At 46.7% G+C, this 16,424-nt stretch overlaps 1 protein-coding gene across 1 annotated transcript in view; it reads left to right on the forward strand.

The window, feature by feature from the left end:
• The first annotated feature begins 7,541 nt into the window (after window positions 1–7,541).
• Window positions 7,542–16,424, forward strand: part of PIWIL1 (piwi like RNA-mediated gene silencing 1) — a 32,006-nt gene continuing 23,123 nt past the window's right edge. Inside the window, exons 1-8 of the mRNA XM_036094837.2 lie at window positions 7,542–7,619; window positions 8,110–8,221; window positions 12,302–12,427; window positions 12,932–13,146; window positions 13,496–13,617; window positions 13,756–13,836; window positions 14,481–14,678; window positions 15,108–15,219. Of these exons, the coding sequence (XP_035950730.1) occupies window positions 7,542–7,619; window positions 8,110–8,221; window positions 12,302–12,427; window positions 12,932–13,146; window positions 13,496–13,617; window positions 13,756–13,836; window positions 14,481–14,678; window positions 15,108–15,219 (1,044 nt within the window). The remainder of the gene's footprint in view (window positions 7,620–8,109; window positions 8,222–12,301; window positions 12,428–12,931; window positions 13,147–13,495; window positions 13,618–13,755; window positions 13,837–14,480; window positions 14,679–15,107; window positions 15,220–16,424) is intronic.

Consider the following 16,424-nt stretch of genomic DNA (forward strand, 5'->3'; position numbering starts at 1 on the left):
TACAAGATACTGCGCCCTATTATGCACATGATAAATAGGCTCCAAAACAAAGATCTCAAGTAAAAATTTCATATTCGAAATGAAATGAAATTTTATAAAATTTATTATAAAATTATCTTTATTTTATAAAATTATTTTATATTATTTTATTTTATAAAATTATTATTTTATATTATTTTATTTTATAAAATTATTATTTTATGTATTTTATTATTTATAGATTATTTTATATTTTAATTCCTTATTTATTTTTATGACCCATATTAATTATATTTATATATTATTATATATTATTATATATTCCTATATTATATTATAAATTAAAAATTATTTATTTTATCAAATTTCATCTTTAAAATGAAAACTTGAAAGACAAAATTCTTATTTGAGAAAGGATCTTCCTTCCTACGGAAGGGATTCAGCATGTAGGACCACACAACGCTTACATCATAAGCGCAAGCATTGGTTTTAACACGGTCTTGCTGTTTGGTTCTGTTTGCATTTTTTGTTGTTTTTCTGCCATGGTTCTGTTGCAGGAATCTGTTCCAGAAGCTTCTCCACTTTGAGAGGGTTGGTTCAGAGGGAGTTGGATTCCATAACCCGAGCCACTCCCTGCAGGCCACACGCAAACCGCAAGAGGTCCCAGTGCTCTGACCACAGGCAGGACACGGGACGGCGGTCGAGCCCTGCCCACGGACACCTCACTGACAGACACAGGAGCCACGGGAGGGCACCAGCAACACCTAAACCTCAAATATCACTGAAGCTTAATTTCTTCTCTTACTTTTAGAAAAAGCTCGCTACGAGTAGAAGCTCTTCCCAAACTTCCCACCGCTGTCTTGTACCTTCTGCTTACGAGACTACTGGCAAAGCAACTGAGGACAGGGGAACCCCTACTAGAATGTACCGGAATGGGGCTCAGGAGCTACACACAGACGTCAGGGCCGTCGCGCTAAAGAGGCCATCTCAGGTCATGGTAAGGACTGGGCCATCCCAAGACTGAGTGGGTGCTAAGCTCAGCCCCTTGCTCAGCGGGTAAACTCCATGGATCTCACACTACCTGGTGAATCAGGACCAACCAGCAGGCTGCTTAGACACAGGCTTCTGGCCTTCCCCCTGAGGTCCCGATTCAACAACAGTCCTGGGGTGGGACCCAAGAGTTGCCTGCAGATTCTAGGTGACGTGGATGCTGCTGGACTGGGGACCATACTTTGAAACTGCTGCCATGGACATTTAGGACATGGGCAGAAAAAGGCACACCTATGAATCATACGCAGGAGGACGAACACCCCGGTCATGGAAGGCAGGATGCGCTATTGTTGGGGTAAAAGGAGCAAGCATCACTCTCAATGGTACAGAGAAGACAGGTAGGTCCAAAAGGTGTCCACTGGATTTGGACATGAGGGCGTGATGTGGCCACAAACCCAGTGGCCACGGGCTGACCATGAGTCCACAGGTGTCCAGGATCCCTGCTTCCCTTTAAAGACATTAGACCCATCCTTCAACGGGTAAATGGATAAACAGATGCAGTCTATCCACACAGGGGCATATTATTCAGCCATAAAAAGGAATGGACTGATCCATGCTACAGCGTTCAAGGACGGACCTTGAAAACATGATACTCAGTGAAAGAAGCCAGAAAGCCACAAAGGACCACATATGGTATGAGTGTGTTCATATGGCATGAATAAAGTAGATAAATCCATAGAGACAGAAAGAAGGTTTGCGGTGTCCTGGGGCTGGCAGGGAGGAGGGAGCAGGGACTGACAGCTTAATAGGAGTGGGGTTTGGGCTGATGGAAATGTTCTGGAACTAGAGAGAAGTGGTGTTTGCACAACACTGTGGATGTACTAAGTACCACTCAACTGTTCACTGTAAAATGGCTCATTTTATGTTACATGAACTCCCCTCAAGGAATCAAAGCAAACAGCAATGATAAAATAACATGAGAGCCAGCAAATCTGAGCCCTCATACCCTCTTAGTAAGGTCTGGCTAGGACCCGGAAGTCTCTGACCAGCTCAGGTATGGTGTTTATGGGCCTGTTGCCACAGTCCCTGCTCTCCCCCTGGTCCGTGACTGGCCTCACTGTGACACACATTCCGTCTGGGGGCCCCGGGGCTTGGCATCATCAGGAGGACAGAGTGTGTCTTATTCCCAGCACCTAGCAGGGTGTATTCAACAGCCGGGATATTCAGTGTTTATTGTCATTCATCGTCTAGAACCTGGTCTGCCCCTCCAGTGTCGTCACCTGACCCTCCTCTGCACGTGCGCATCACTCCTTCTGTACCAAATCGCCGGCTGTTTCCTGAGCACCCCCGCCTGCTTGGACCACAGGGTTCCCTGCAAATCCCATTCACCCTTTCAGACTGCAGCAGCATTCTGCCAAGTGACCTCCCTCCCAGCACCCAGGTCCCTCGTCGTGCTCTGCTCCCTCTCGGTGACGGATGCCCTCCTTCCCCCACCCCCGCTCTTGACCAAGCTCCTGGAAGGAGAATCGACATCCACGCACTTTTCAGTTTCCAGCATTAGGCGCATAGTTGTATCCAGTAACTGGCACCATGACGTCATGCTGTCGAAATAGAGACCTTAAAAAAATGTTTCCCCGATTTCTCTCCGCAGCTTTTCTTTTGAAATTTTTGGTGAGCTTTATGAGGTGTACTGTTTGCACCATCAGAAGAACGAGGGGCTTGCCTCTCTCTTGCTGTACCACAACTTCCTATGTCTTTAGAAACCACCCATTTCAGACAACGCACCCACCCAGATGCTCAGGGGTGGCGTGCCTTTAGCGGTTCCAAGGAGTTGAGGCGCGCAGAGAAGAGAAACAGGCAAACGGGTTACCTCTTCCCTGTAAGGTGCATTCCTGGTATTTCTCTCCCCCGCACCCAGTTGAAGCTGAAGACTTATTTCTTGTTTTATTGCTCCATCTGCTGGCAAGATCACAGAACATCTTTCTCACCAACATCTTAAATCCCTCCTAGAAAAGTGAAGGTTTGTATTGTATCATTCCAAATGGTGCATTTTTTAAAAAGTGAAGCCACTCCCCAAAAAACCTAATTGGGCGTCTCCCCTTTCACGTAAATCCTTTCTTTAAGTGTGTCTGATGTCAAGATCACAGATCTTGTCTTAAATTTCTCAAAATTCTCTAGGCATAAAAAGCACCTGGTGACTCTTCTTAAAATTCTTTGCTCCCATCCCAAACTTCTTGAATCAGGATTACCTGGGAATGTGTTTTTCAGAAGTTCCCCCTTCTGGGATTTTACAATCAAGTGAGTGCGGTAAACCCTGAAATCCAGCCTGTTCCCTTCGACCCCCAGAGGAGACCGCAGACTTGGGGAGATGGCTTGGGAAACCTTGCGCCCCGTCCAACCCCAAGCCCCCTAAATACACGCTTCAGTATTAATAAAATATAATGTCTGCTGTTCAAATGCGGCTCTAAGACAAGCCCCTCTAGATAACTATCGCCACTAACCCCCTACACTCCATCCTTAAGAAACTATTGAATTATTACTGGACGTAACTAGCTACATAAGGAGTCCCATTTCCCAGCCTGACGAATAACTGTCGTCCTATTTTACGATGTTTACGATAGTTTTAATTGTGTTGGGTTTGCCCAACGACGGAACAAACTCCGATTGAAGGCATCTAATGCCCTCGTATCGAGGTGGACCGGGAGCAGCTGGGGCAGCATCACCAGCAAACTGTCAAGAGATGGTGATTAGCCGACGGGCCAGCTGAACCTGCCGAATCAGAATCCCTCGGGGAGGGCGGAGCCGTCCGTGCTCTAACCGGCCCCCCAGGTGACGACGCAGGCGAGGAAGGCGGCCGACCGCTGCCGTGCACGTCCAGGCGCGTGCACCCCGCACACCGTCGGTGCGCACTTAAATGGGCAGGTGCGCACCCCTCCGCCGCTCCGGCTCCGGATGCACTTTATTTACTTGGGGGCAAAATTCCAATCTCATTTCTCTGTTTGACGAGCTAAATAGCTTCTCATTCGAAGGGGCCGCCCAAGGTTCAGTCCGCTGTTCCGCACCCGCTCCCACTCTCACAGCTGACCCAGGCCCTGCACTGCGCTGCTCCGGGGCTGGGAACGAGGCCGGCGCCGGCCGCAGGGCACTGCACGAGGCCTGGGCGGGGCGTGGGCGGGGCTCAGCCGGCCCCGCCCCGTCCCCACCCCCTCCCCAACGGCCATGCGCGTGCCGGCCAATCAGGGCGCAGCGCGCGCACGTCCTCGCCGCGCCGTTAGCCGGCTGTCACGTGCCGCCGAGTTCGCCGCCGGGCGCAGCTGTCCTTCCGCCTAGGAAAGGAACGCCGCGCTCCTTCCGCCGGCGTCCGCGCCCGCGACGGCCCACGCGTGGGAGGGAGCCGCGGCTGACGGAGAAGTGACGGCGAGCGGCGCGGCTCCGAGGGCCGGAGGAGCGCGGCTCGCTGGGTTGGGCGTCGGGGCGCGAAGTCCCGGCGCGGAGGGATCCTGCGTGGGGTGACGGTTGGCGGCGCGGCGGCTGTTAGGGCGGCGGCGTGCTGAGGGGACTCGGGGATTCAGGGTTGCGGCGGCCCGGTGCGCGGACTTCCCTGCGGCTGCAGCTGTGGGCCTGGTGAGGCGGGGCGCCCGGGGGACCGGGGTGCGTGGGCTTGGGGGTGGCGTGCCGTTGGAGGGGCGCCGCGGGCGGTGGGGGGCGTACCCTGGCAGTGCGGGGGGCGGGGGCCCCTCCCAAGGTCGGGGAGCGTCTGGGACGTTGCTGGGGCTTGGGGCTTACTGTCTGGTCAGGGGGCATGCCCGGGCGCTGCCTGGGTCAGGGGGCACGCCTGGACCGTACAAGGGTTGGGGGGCCGCTCCCGGTTTGGGGAGCACTGTCTGGGCTGGGGGTGAGGTCATTCCTGGACCGTACAAGGGTTGGGGGGCCGCTCCCGGGTTGGGGAGCACTGTCTGGGCTGGGGGTGAGGTCATTCCTGGACCGTACAAGGGTTGGGGGGCCGCTCCCGGTTTGGGGAGCACTGTCTGGGCTGGGGGTGAGGTCATTCCTGGACCGTACAAGGGTTGGGGGGCCGCTCCCGGTTTGGGGAGCACTGTCTGGGGTGGGGGTGAGGTCATTCTTGGACAGTGCTAAGGGTCGGGGCATTGGTGGGCACTGCCTGGGTCAGAGGGCATTCCCGACAGTGTCGGGGGGGGGCTGTGGCCTCCGGGGTGCGGGGGCGGGTGCCGGCGGCGTGGCTCCCGGTGGACAGCAGTTTGAACGGTGCTGTTTCTCGCTGGGACGATGGTAGGCACCACCTCGGAGCCTTACTTGAGGGTGACCGTGGAATTTGTCGCCCATCGGCGGTATCCCGCGGTTGGAGGGACACGGCCGGGACCCCCAGCTGTACCGGACAGCGCTCCGCTCGGGCCGGCGTACCCCGCCTGCGTGTGGTTAGGGGTGTCTTGGGTGATGTGAGAACCACCTGGAGGCCAGCTGAGATGACCTGTGGACCCGCTGGGCCGGGAGTGGGGGCCGCCTCTGTCTAACTGGTGTTGCCAACAGGTTCCAGGTGTTGCTGGAGAGAGATCCCGTTTGGAGAGCTGCGCCGTAAAACACTGGAGGTGGCAGCTCAGCTTATCACTGCCTAGAGAACAACCCAAACCTCCCGTTACTGCGGGGCTGCCCCGTGCCGGGTGCGGGGGCCAAACCACGACTAGCAGCCTGGTGTGCAGGTGTGCGGGAGCTGCTGTAACGCAGGGGGAGAGGGGCACGTTAGCAAAGGCTGTCCCCCGGGGCAGGGTGGGCCGCGAGCCTCTGTGGCCCGTGTGTGGAAGGAGAGCAGTCTCGTTCTGCGCACCGTCAGGAGGAGACCCGAGCGTGTTCGCCAGCAGGTCCCGTGTGCCAGCGAGGTGTGTGTGGCTGTCGTCCTCATACGGCGGCGTAAATGCACACAACTCAAAATGGCGTTAAAAATTAGTTCTAAAATGCTGGCACTTCAGCAGATCACATGCTGAACCTACTCTGGAAGTTGCGGAGTCAGAGTCAGATTGTGAAGGGGTTTGTGATTCGGTGAGTCCAGGCATTTGCTTCTAATCCTGTAGAACGTGATAGGAAGTCAGCGAGGTCTCTCACTATTGGAGAACGTCGTTAGATTTGTCTCTAGGAAGGCCCTCATCGAACAAAGAATTTTAGAAGCTGTGAAAACTGAGAAAAGATGAAAACCTGACTTAAAGTGATCTTAAATGTAAATGATGTCGCAGGCTGCCTCTCGGTATTTAGAACCTTCAGTGGTCTCTCATGGCAGTGAAGGTGGACTCCGCGCTCCCTCCTGCTGCCTGCAAGGCCCTGCGCGTTCTGACGCACCAGCTCTCCTTCCTTAGTGCGCTGCAGCCACGCAGGGCATCTTTCAGCTCCACAGGCGAGCCGCACTCTCCACACTTCGCTTTTTTCTGGAAGCCTGGTACCATGTGCCTGCCGCTTCCTGATCTCTTGCATCTGTTTAAGGGATGGCTTCGCAGGAGGCCGACTTCAGTAGGTAGATTAGTTCCTGCTTGCTTTTCTGTGAGAACATCCTGCTTATTTCCTTCATTAAACTTATAAAAACGTGTAGGTACAATTTTATCGCCTTTCCCACTAGGGCTAAGATGTGTTGAATGCTCACTGCGCCAAGCACTTTATAAGCCCGCCATGTGTGTTCTCACTTGAACCACATGCTGGACCTGCGTGGTAGGTTATTAAAACTCCATTTCACAAACAAAGACGTGAATCTCAGGTTATGTCCCTGCTGTGAAGGAGTCGCGTTCGGGCAGACTAGCTCTGAGGTCCCCACCCTGCGTGACCTGACGACAAGGCTTTCTGCTCTGGTGGGGCTGGGGGTGCATCCACTTTATGCATGGTGGTCTCTCTGATCCTAACATGGGCCCTGGCTCCCAGCCACTTACACTGTGGTGTTGAGATGGCGAGCGCTGTGCGGTCCAAAGGAGTACGAGCAACAGAGGAGGCATTGGGAGAGCAAGGACTCCGTCCTTTTTCTTTAGAGGCACAGCGGATGGTCGTGCCGCTCACCAAGAATGAAACTGTGGGACGTAAATGATGTGCTGTAGAAGAGAGAGGTTTGGGTGTGTGTAAGCTGCACGTGGCGCTGTGGGAGGACTCAGGAGGGTGCGGTGGGCACGTGGAAGAGTTAGGGAAATGGGCCTGACCTCAAACAAGCAACACGGGCCCAGCTTCATAGATACATACCCACGTGTGAAAGAGCTAGTCACCGGCCCTCCGACGTCTCTTAACAGTTTTCCCAAAGTCTGGTTGAGATAGTAATTCGACGAAAAATGGAAGTCTATATTAAAACAAGTCTTGCACTTTAGCCCTGCCACCCAGCACACCGCCCAGTGCACAGTAAGGACTCGTGTTTGTTGAAGGCAGGGGCATTGCCTTCCACTCTGTTAGGAGAGGCTAGGAAAATAGGTGCTGATTCAGGAGCTTGCTGTGGAATCTTCAATGCATCTAAAGGGAACATTGTAGAAACCGTCAAACGTAGTTGTGTGTGTTGTGTTGTGTTTACAACTGTTTCCCCTCGAGGAAGAAGAATGACTGGGCGAGCCAGAGCCAGAGCCAGAGGACGGGCCCGGGGGCAGGAGACGGTGCAGCACGTGGGGGCCGCTGTGGTAAGTGCTCTCCCTTTCACCTACACAACGTGTACCCGAAAAACACAAACCTGCTACGTCTTTGTCAGCTTAGGCTGTTGAAGATAAGTTTAAAAACTGTCCTGTGAAGGACATAGGAGCCGAACAAGGATGATCCTGTTTTATTTCCTGAGCATCCGAAGAGCTGGTTCTTTAGTGACTCTTCTTTTTTTTAAATTTTACTGACATTCAATTAACATATAGTGTAGTATTAGTTTCAGAGGTAGAGTTCAGTGATTGATCAGTTGTGTATCACACGCAGTGCTCATCACATCACATCACATGCCCTCCTTCATGCCCATCTCCCAGTTAGTGACCCTTCTTGAAGAAACTTCTTTATAGGAATACGATACTTGGTTACCAACGTAGGTCAGTTCTGTTTGAATGTCTTAGACTTGTTGAAGACTGTCTCCTCTGACCTGTGACCTTTTGACATGAAAAGCATGCTGTTTGTTTGCATCTGTCGCCGTAGAGTCAGCAGCCTGGCTACGTCCAGCCCAGGCCTCAGCACCCGGCAGCAGAAGGGGAATTAATTGGCCGTGGACGACAGAGAGGAGCAGTAGGAGCAACAGCCAAGTCCCAAGGTGAAGGGGGAGTAAAAAGACGTCATGTGCGAGTGCAGGAGTAGATGGGAGACGGTAGCCGGGGTCCAGAGTCGCTATAAGGGGTCCCGGCAGTCCTTCAGGAAGAGCAGGCCCTCTCTCGGCTGCGCAGCCTGTACTTAAGGAAAGAGCCACAGGATGTCTTTTCTCCTTGGAAGTGAGAGAGGATGTTCTTGCCAGAGTCCTGTGTTCGCTCTCAGCGATTAAGTTCTAAACTAAGCATACGTGGGCTTATTCATTAGTCATTTGAGAACACTGTTTTGGCCTCTTTAGTGATTTCGTCACAAGCTGAATTGTCTTTAACATTTGTAACTTTGGTTTCCTTTGTGTTGTACCGGCTCGCCCTGTTTCTTGAGTGCAAAAACCGAGGCCAAAATTAGGACCGCTGGTGAGGTCAGAACACCAGTTCTGATTCCAAAAATTGTGTTTTTTCTGTACTTTGTTATAAACATGAAGTATTTGGGTGCTTGATGTAAGATTTTTCTACAGTTACGTTTGGTTTTGGTACAGGAAACACCCCTGTGCACATGGGGAATTAATGTAAGGACGGGCGTGGGAAACTAGTGTGGAGGCGGCCGGATAGCGAGGAGACAGAGCTGCTTTACTCCTTGCGCTACGTTCCCACCTCCTCAGGTGTTTCATCACAGCCGGTGGCGTCCGTGAACAGTAGAGGATGAATCTAAGGTCTTAGGGCGGTGTAAGCTGTGCTGTGACCACTGCTGGGCACCCTGGAAACTTCCTGAAATGACAGCGGGCCAGTCTCTCTGCACACAGAGCACTCTTGGGAAACCCACCCACCATGTCCAGCAGCCGGGGGGAGAGTGGACAAGGGAGGTGAAGGCTGTTGCTGTTTGTGCTGCACCATTTTATTTTTTGCCATTTTACAAACGCTGACAGTTGGAAAACTGACGCTGCTCCCTGTGGGCTTGTAGGGGTGTACCAGCTTTTGGATGGCATCTTGTCCCACGTAGCAGCTGCGATGGTACCATTCACTAGTAGGTCCCCTCATGGGAATGCAGCCGTCAGACTGGGAGGGTGCAGACTGTTCTGCTCGGTGCCCACCCTGCAAACACCTGAGCAGTAGGAGTCACACCCGCTGTCCTGCATCCGTAGAGCGCCCCTGCGCCGGCTGCGCCCCGTCATACGAACCAAGTGGTAGAGCAGCATTAGCTGCGTATCTTTAATGAATACACGTGATTGTATATGCTTTTGTATAGACAAGTTTGCGGAAGAACATCAGTTACTAGTGCTGCTTTTGAAGAGTCAATTAGGGCTAGAGGGTCTTTTGTTTATGTATCCAATTATTTGTTACTTTTTTTTTCAAACAAGATGTGTTATTTTTCAAGATGTCTGATGAGAATTCAATCATGGGCATTCATCTCTTTAAATGTATAGGATTTTACTCAGTTTCTCCTCTAATCTTAATACCTGAGTTTCTATGAAACTCTAAACTCTCATCTCTAAAAAGCTAGTATCTAACTTTATACGTAACGGTCACTATGAGGAATAAATAATACTTGGAATAACAAATGCAAGGCCCTATTTCACAAGTTTTCACTGCTGTTGTAAGGATTATATCTGAGAAGTATTTGTCATAAATGTTCAAGTATCTACTAAATTTTAGAAATAGACAAGTTTAACAGATTTATTGTAAATGAGACCTCGCTTAGGACCGTGATTTTCATTCTTTAAATGGGGCATGGATACGTGGAGGGCTCGTAAACAGCAGTAGCAACATCTGATTTGTGTTTTTAATCACTCCAGCAGCTACATGGGAAGGGAAATTCTAGGCACACCTGGGAGATACTGCAGGTTGGTTCCAAACCAGTGCAATAAAGCAAAATCATAAAGCGAGTCAAATGAATTGTTTAGTTTCCCAGGGTATATAAAAGTTGACACCATACCATACTCTATTAAGTGTGCAGTAACGTTATGTCTAAACAATGTATGTGTTGCTAAGAAATGCTAACCATTATTTGAGTTTTCAGCAAGTTGGAATTACTGATCACAGATCACCATAACAAATATAATAATGAAAAAGTTTGAAATGGTGTGAGAATTACCAAAATGTAACACAAATGAAATAAGCAAATGTTGGAAAAATGGCACCAGTAGACTTGTTTACCACAGGGTTGCCACAAATTTTCAGTTGTAAAAACTGCAGTATCTGTGAAGCACAATAAAGTGAGGTATCCTTATAATTAGCAAGCTTTCCAATTTTATTCATTCTGAAACCTGTCCTCTTTACAGATTGACACGCAAACTTTGGCTAAATATAAAAGTTGTGTTGTATGTAGAGGGAAACAGACTTCATCATTGTTTATATTCAGAAACTTACAGTCAGGTTTTTATATCCAGAACTGAATTTTAAGATAAATTCAAATTTTTCAGGAAAAAAGCCTCTTTCACCTGTTATTGTTACCAGCTTGGATTCAGTATGCCTGACTTGTGTTAGTATAATCACCCAAGGCCAAGGCTACTTTATTTTATTTTTTTTTTTTTTTAAAGATTTTACTTATTTTTTTGACAGAGAGAGACACAGCGAAAGAGGGAACACGAGCAGGGGGAGTGGGAGAGGGAGAAGCAGACTCCCAGCTGAGCAGGGAGCCCGATGTGGGACTCAATCCCAGGACCCTGGGATCATGACCTGAGCCAAAGGCAGACGCTTAACGACTGAGCCACCCAGGCGCCCGGCCAAGGCTACTTTAAATTGAAAGTCTCTGGGATAAAAAACTCAAGGGAAACAGAACAGCTCTAATATTTAAAGGACTTTTAAATAGAGCCTCTGAATATCCTGAGGTACAAGAACCAACATATTTAGCAACACCTTTAAAGGGCTTTATAAATTACATTTTCATGTAAGACTTACATGCCCGTGAAGTTCATCAATCTTTCAGGTAAGGAAGGTGAAGCTCACGTTAGAATAACTTGCTTCCAGAATATATCAGGAACCAATATTTTGTTCAAGCCGCTGTTCCTTCTCTAACGAAGAAGTCCAGAAGTTGGCAATTCGGGGCTAGTCCTGGCATTTGTGGTTAGAAGAAAACTGGGCTTTTCAGTCGTTTTGTTCTTTTGTCCCGACTTCTGTCATTAAGACTTAGGTTTGGTGATCACATCCAGATTCCAGGCAAGATTGGCAGGGCAAGGGGTCCAGAGGACATAAACGCTGGCTACTGACTCCCTCTCAAGGCACTTTCCCAGAGGGTGATCCAGTAACTTCTGGTAAATCTCTTAGGCCGTCCTTACCTGCAGGGAAGGTGGAATTCTATCTAGTCCATTAGGTACATGACTCTAAAAAAAACCTATTTTTAAAAAGAAGACTGAGAGATTGGGAAGTCCACTAAAGTCTCTGGTACTTGAGGTATGGTCTCCGTTAACTGAAAGCTACAATTGTAACACCAGACAACAAAACCCACATTCATTCTTTGGCCCACATCATACTGTTGACAGGAGATACTTCGTGTGTTGTACAAATTGAAGGATTTAATAATTTTGGAAATTATAACCAGCTTTTGAAACCACATGAACTGCTATCTAACCTATCCCACTAGGCCATGTGTATGGTGGCCATGGGTACGCACAGGACGATCCCATCTGTTCTTAAGGGAATTAGTGAGGAAATGACACTCTAGACATTTACACATTAAAACCTATGAACCAACAGTTGCTACAGCTATAAGTGCGTCATAAAACCATGAAAAACACTGCTGTTTAGGCTCTTAGGTTGTCATCAGAACTTAACAGTACAGAGTAATGATTTCCCAGTCAACAGGCGTGCTCCTGAGTTCTTGAATCCCGGGCCCAGTTGTCTTAGTTCTTTACGGGGATGTATGTCTTACAGGGGAGCAACCGAGTTTGGCTGGGGCAGTGGCAAGGAGGCTTCCCAGAAGTCCTAGCTGAGGTCCTCTGTTTGGCCAGCAGATACATAAAACGTTCTGATGGAATTCCTGTACGTTCTCCGTAGCACCTCTGTAGCTTTCGGGTTTCATGTACTTTGGGAATTAATTTCATCATTCTTTATTTCATGTTTCATGTGACATAGGGTATCATTTTTTTTTTAAGAGCTCCAGATATCTGCTGGATTTCAGGAGTTATCGTTAGCAGAGAGAGGAGGTCGTCGTAGAGACTTTCATGATCTTGGTGTGAATACAAGACAGAACCTTGACCATGTTAAAGAATCAAAAACAGGTGGGTTAATTATGAAGAATGCAGTTTCCTGGGATTACTATTCCAGTACACAGGACACTGAATTGAAGCCCTTTACTTTACATATTTACTGGTATGATGCAGTAGTAGGTAGAAAAGGCACATTTGGTCAGGATCCTGCATGGCTTTTCCATTTCCCTCTCTCTCGGCTTTGATGAAATAGGTTATTAGTGTCTTCAGCTGCACTGAAATGTTTTACTAAATGTTACATAACTTTTTTCTTTTAAAACTTTTTGCCATAGAGAGATTTGGTTGGTTCTGTTGTAAATTACTTGGTCTAAGGAGGATTTATTCCTAAACAAATGCTTGTAGCAACTTACCTGGATAGGATAGTCGTCCTCAAAGTCAGATATCTGAGAACTTCAGTGTCATATGCTATTCCTAGCCTTTTGTTTACAGAACTGTGTCTGCCTTGTCATGGTAGGAAAGATTTCAGGGAAGAATAAACTCGTTACTGTGTTAATGAAACGTGACTCGCTTTTACAGGTTCTTCAGGTATTATAGTAAGGCTGAGCACTAACCATTTTCGATTGACGTCCCGTCCCCAGTGGGCCTTATATCAGTATCACATTGACTATAACCCGCTGATGGAAGCCAGAAGACTCCGCTCAGCTCTTCTTTTTCAACATGAAGATTTAATTGGAAGGTGTCATGCTTTTGATGGAACAATACTATTTTTACCTAAAAGACTACAGCACAAGGTTATTTTAAAATGTTGGGTTGGGGAGAGGGTGATGAAGGATTTCCACTTTAGAGCAGAACTGCCACAATGTAGGGTAGCTTTTAGAGAAACTCCAGTGGTCTTCTGTCTTATAGTGTGTATAATGAACCCAGAGGGGACTTTGGTATTATTGTTTCATTTTCAAATCTACCTGAACAACTTGATGACAAATATATGGGCCCGTAAACACTCTTCTCATAGTCATTCTTTTTTTAATTTAAAACTTTCCCATACTTTTTCATTGCTGACTTACTAGCAGGAATTATGTAATTGGGATTATTAGTTTCTTTTAACAATTGAAAGTTTGGTTTTCCACTCCTCTGGCTCAGGTTACTGAAGTGTTTAGTCAGACCCGAAATGGAGAGCATGTGAGGATAACAATCACCTTAACAAATGAACTCCCACCTACATCACCAACTTGTTTGCAGTTCTATAATATTATTTTCAGGAGGTATGTTAGTGTTTTCTTAACATTTTACTAAGAAAATTGAAAACGTAGAGAAGAATTGAAAGAGCGGTGTGGTGAGTCCCTGTGCATTAGATATACTTACCAGTATTTACTCCTCTCTTCTGACCTTTCAATTTCTAGGCTCTTGAAGATCATGAATTTACAGCAAATCGGACGGAATTACTATAACCCAAGTGACCCCATTGATATTCCAAATCATAGGTTTGTATGAAGTGGAAGCTTTCTGTTCCTTAGGCATAATCACAGACTTTGAAAGCGATGCTCTAATTTGAAATAATCAAATTTATTACTGTGGCTATTAATGGTACCAATCATATTAAGTAAACATTTAACTTAAAGGAGACATCCTAGAATACTTGGATTTAAAAAAAATCACATGCTGTTCATCTGTCACTAGGGAAGCGTGAAGAGTTGTCCAACACTAAGTTTGTATTTGCTCTTGGGGAACAAAATTTATGAGCTAATGATTGTTTCAGAAGTTCCTATAGTGTATCCAAGTGCAGCACACACAGTTTTTAGGTTTATTATAATAACTACAGATGCTTTCAGTTAGACTGGCAACTTTTTCAAGTCTTACCAACATAAAAAATCGTTGAATAAAGTTAGTGTATTCCAAGTGGAACTTAAATTATTATACTATAAAATAATGTTCATTGTTGAGGATCTTAAAAAGAGGGGTCTTTATCTGGACCCATGTAAAACCTAGAAATAACTAAATTTACTCAATTCGAAAACTTTTGTACTTTAGACCTAGTTAATAAAGGAGAATAACACAACTTGATATACACAGAACATGTTAGTGTCATTCATAGGGGTCACTTCATAGCTCTCATTCTGTTTGACAGGTTGGTGATCTGGCCTGGCTTCACCACCTCTATTCTTCAATACGAGAACAACATCATGCTTTGCACTGACGTCAGTCATAAAGTCCTTCGCAGTGAAACCGTGTTAGATTTCATGTTCAACTTATATCATCAAACAGAAGAACAGAAATTTCAAGAACAAGTTTCTAAAGAACTAATAGGTCTAATTGTTCTTACCAAGTAAGACTGCTTTTTAAAATACGAAATAATCATTTTGCAAGTCTTAAGATCCTGTACCTTTCTATTCCATCCTGTTAGAAAGTAGGGTTTACGGTGGAGGAGTGGAAATAGCATGAAAACGGGGAAAGGGTGTTTGTGACCTTTCTCAAGACGCAAGTTGTCAGGGGGAGAATGCTCCTTTGAAAAGGACAAAGATCTAATGACTTCTTTTTAGTCTTTGTTTTATTTTCTAGTAGTTCTTTATTCACTTCCCCGCCCACCTAGCATGGTCTTTAAGAAATTTTCCCTTTCTATTCCCGTGACGTCATACATTACTAAGTGATCTGGAAGTTTATTTTTTAGAGACTACATACTATCTCCATCTAGCCTCCTCTTAATACCCTTTCTACCATTCCAATCAAATACTAATAAATCTCAACCGTTCCACAGATACAACAATAAGACCTACAGAGTAGATGATATTGACTGGGACCAGAATCCAAAGAGTACCTTTAAGAAAGCAGATGGTTCTGAAGTCAGTTTCTTAGAGTACTACAGGAAGGTAAGAAGGTCGTGTTGACTTTATCTTTTTCATGTGAAGTATTTAGGCCTTAGGAAAAATGTGAACTATTTTCAGTAGGATTTTCTTGTACACAAGGAACAACTTGCTTTGGAAACTGTATATAAATGTATTTATTAAGGCAATCATAGCATAGTTTAGCTCATTATCACATGAGGAGTGCTTGGTCCTGTTTCCTTTTTCCCAGTAGAATGAAAGCTTGTATTTGATTTTATTTTATTTTTTTTTATTTTTTTTTATTTATTTATCTGACAGAGACACAGCAAGAGAGGGAACACAAGCAGGGGGGTGGGAGAGGGAGAAGCAGGGTTCCTGCCGAGCAGGGAGCCTGATGCGGGGCTCGATCCCAGGACCCTGGGACCATGACCTGAGCTGAAGGCAGCCGCTTAACTGACTGAGCCACCCAGGCGCCCCGAAAGCTTGTATTTGATTTTAAGCTTGTGGAGGACAAACGGTCATTGGTCATGAACAGTACAAGTTTACTGTGCTGACCCGTATTCTGTAGTGAACGCTTCTTTAACTTCACCTAGGGGTGGGGGTTAAAGATGGCTGCATCCTCAGTATCCGTTCTGCTACATCTGCATATGGGTCAACTCTGTTTTTATTTTTTATTTGAATTCAATTTAGTTAACACGTACTGTATTATTAGTTTCGAGGGTAGAATTTAGTGATTCATCAGTTGCGTATAACACCCAGTGCTCATTACATCACGTGCCCTCCTTAATGCCCCTCACCTAATCACCCATCTCCCCACCTGCCTCCCTTCTAACAACCTTCAGTTTGTTTCCTGTAGTTAAGAGAGCCTCTTATGGTTTGTCTTCCTCTCTGATTTCATCTTATTTTAAAATTTTCCTTCTTGCCCTCTATGTTCATCTGTTTTGTTTCTTAAATTTCACGTATGAGTGAAACCATATGGTATTTGTCTTTCTCTGACTGACTTATTTCACTTAGCATGATACCCTCTAGTTCTATTCATGTCGTTGCAAATGGCAAGATTTCATTTTTTGATGGTTGAGGTAATATTCCATTGTATATATGAACCATATCTTTATCCATTCATCTGTCGATGGACATCTGGGCTCTTTCCACAGTTTGGCTATTGTGGACATTACTGCTACAAACATTAGGGTGCAGGTGCACCTTGGGATCCCTACATTTGTATCTTTGGGGTAAATACCCAGTAGTGC

The sequence above is a fragment of the Halichoerus grypus genome, chromosome 13, assembly GCF_964656455.1.
Source record: "Halichoerus grypus chromosome 13, mHalGry1.hap1.1, whole genome shotgun sequence".
Taxonomy (NCBI): domain Eukaryota; kingdom Metazoa; phylum Chordata; class Mammalia; order Carnivora; family Phocidae; genus Halichoerus; species Halichoerus grypus.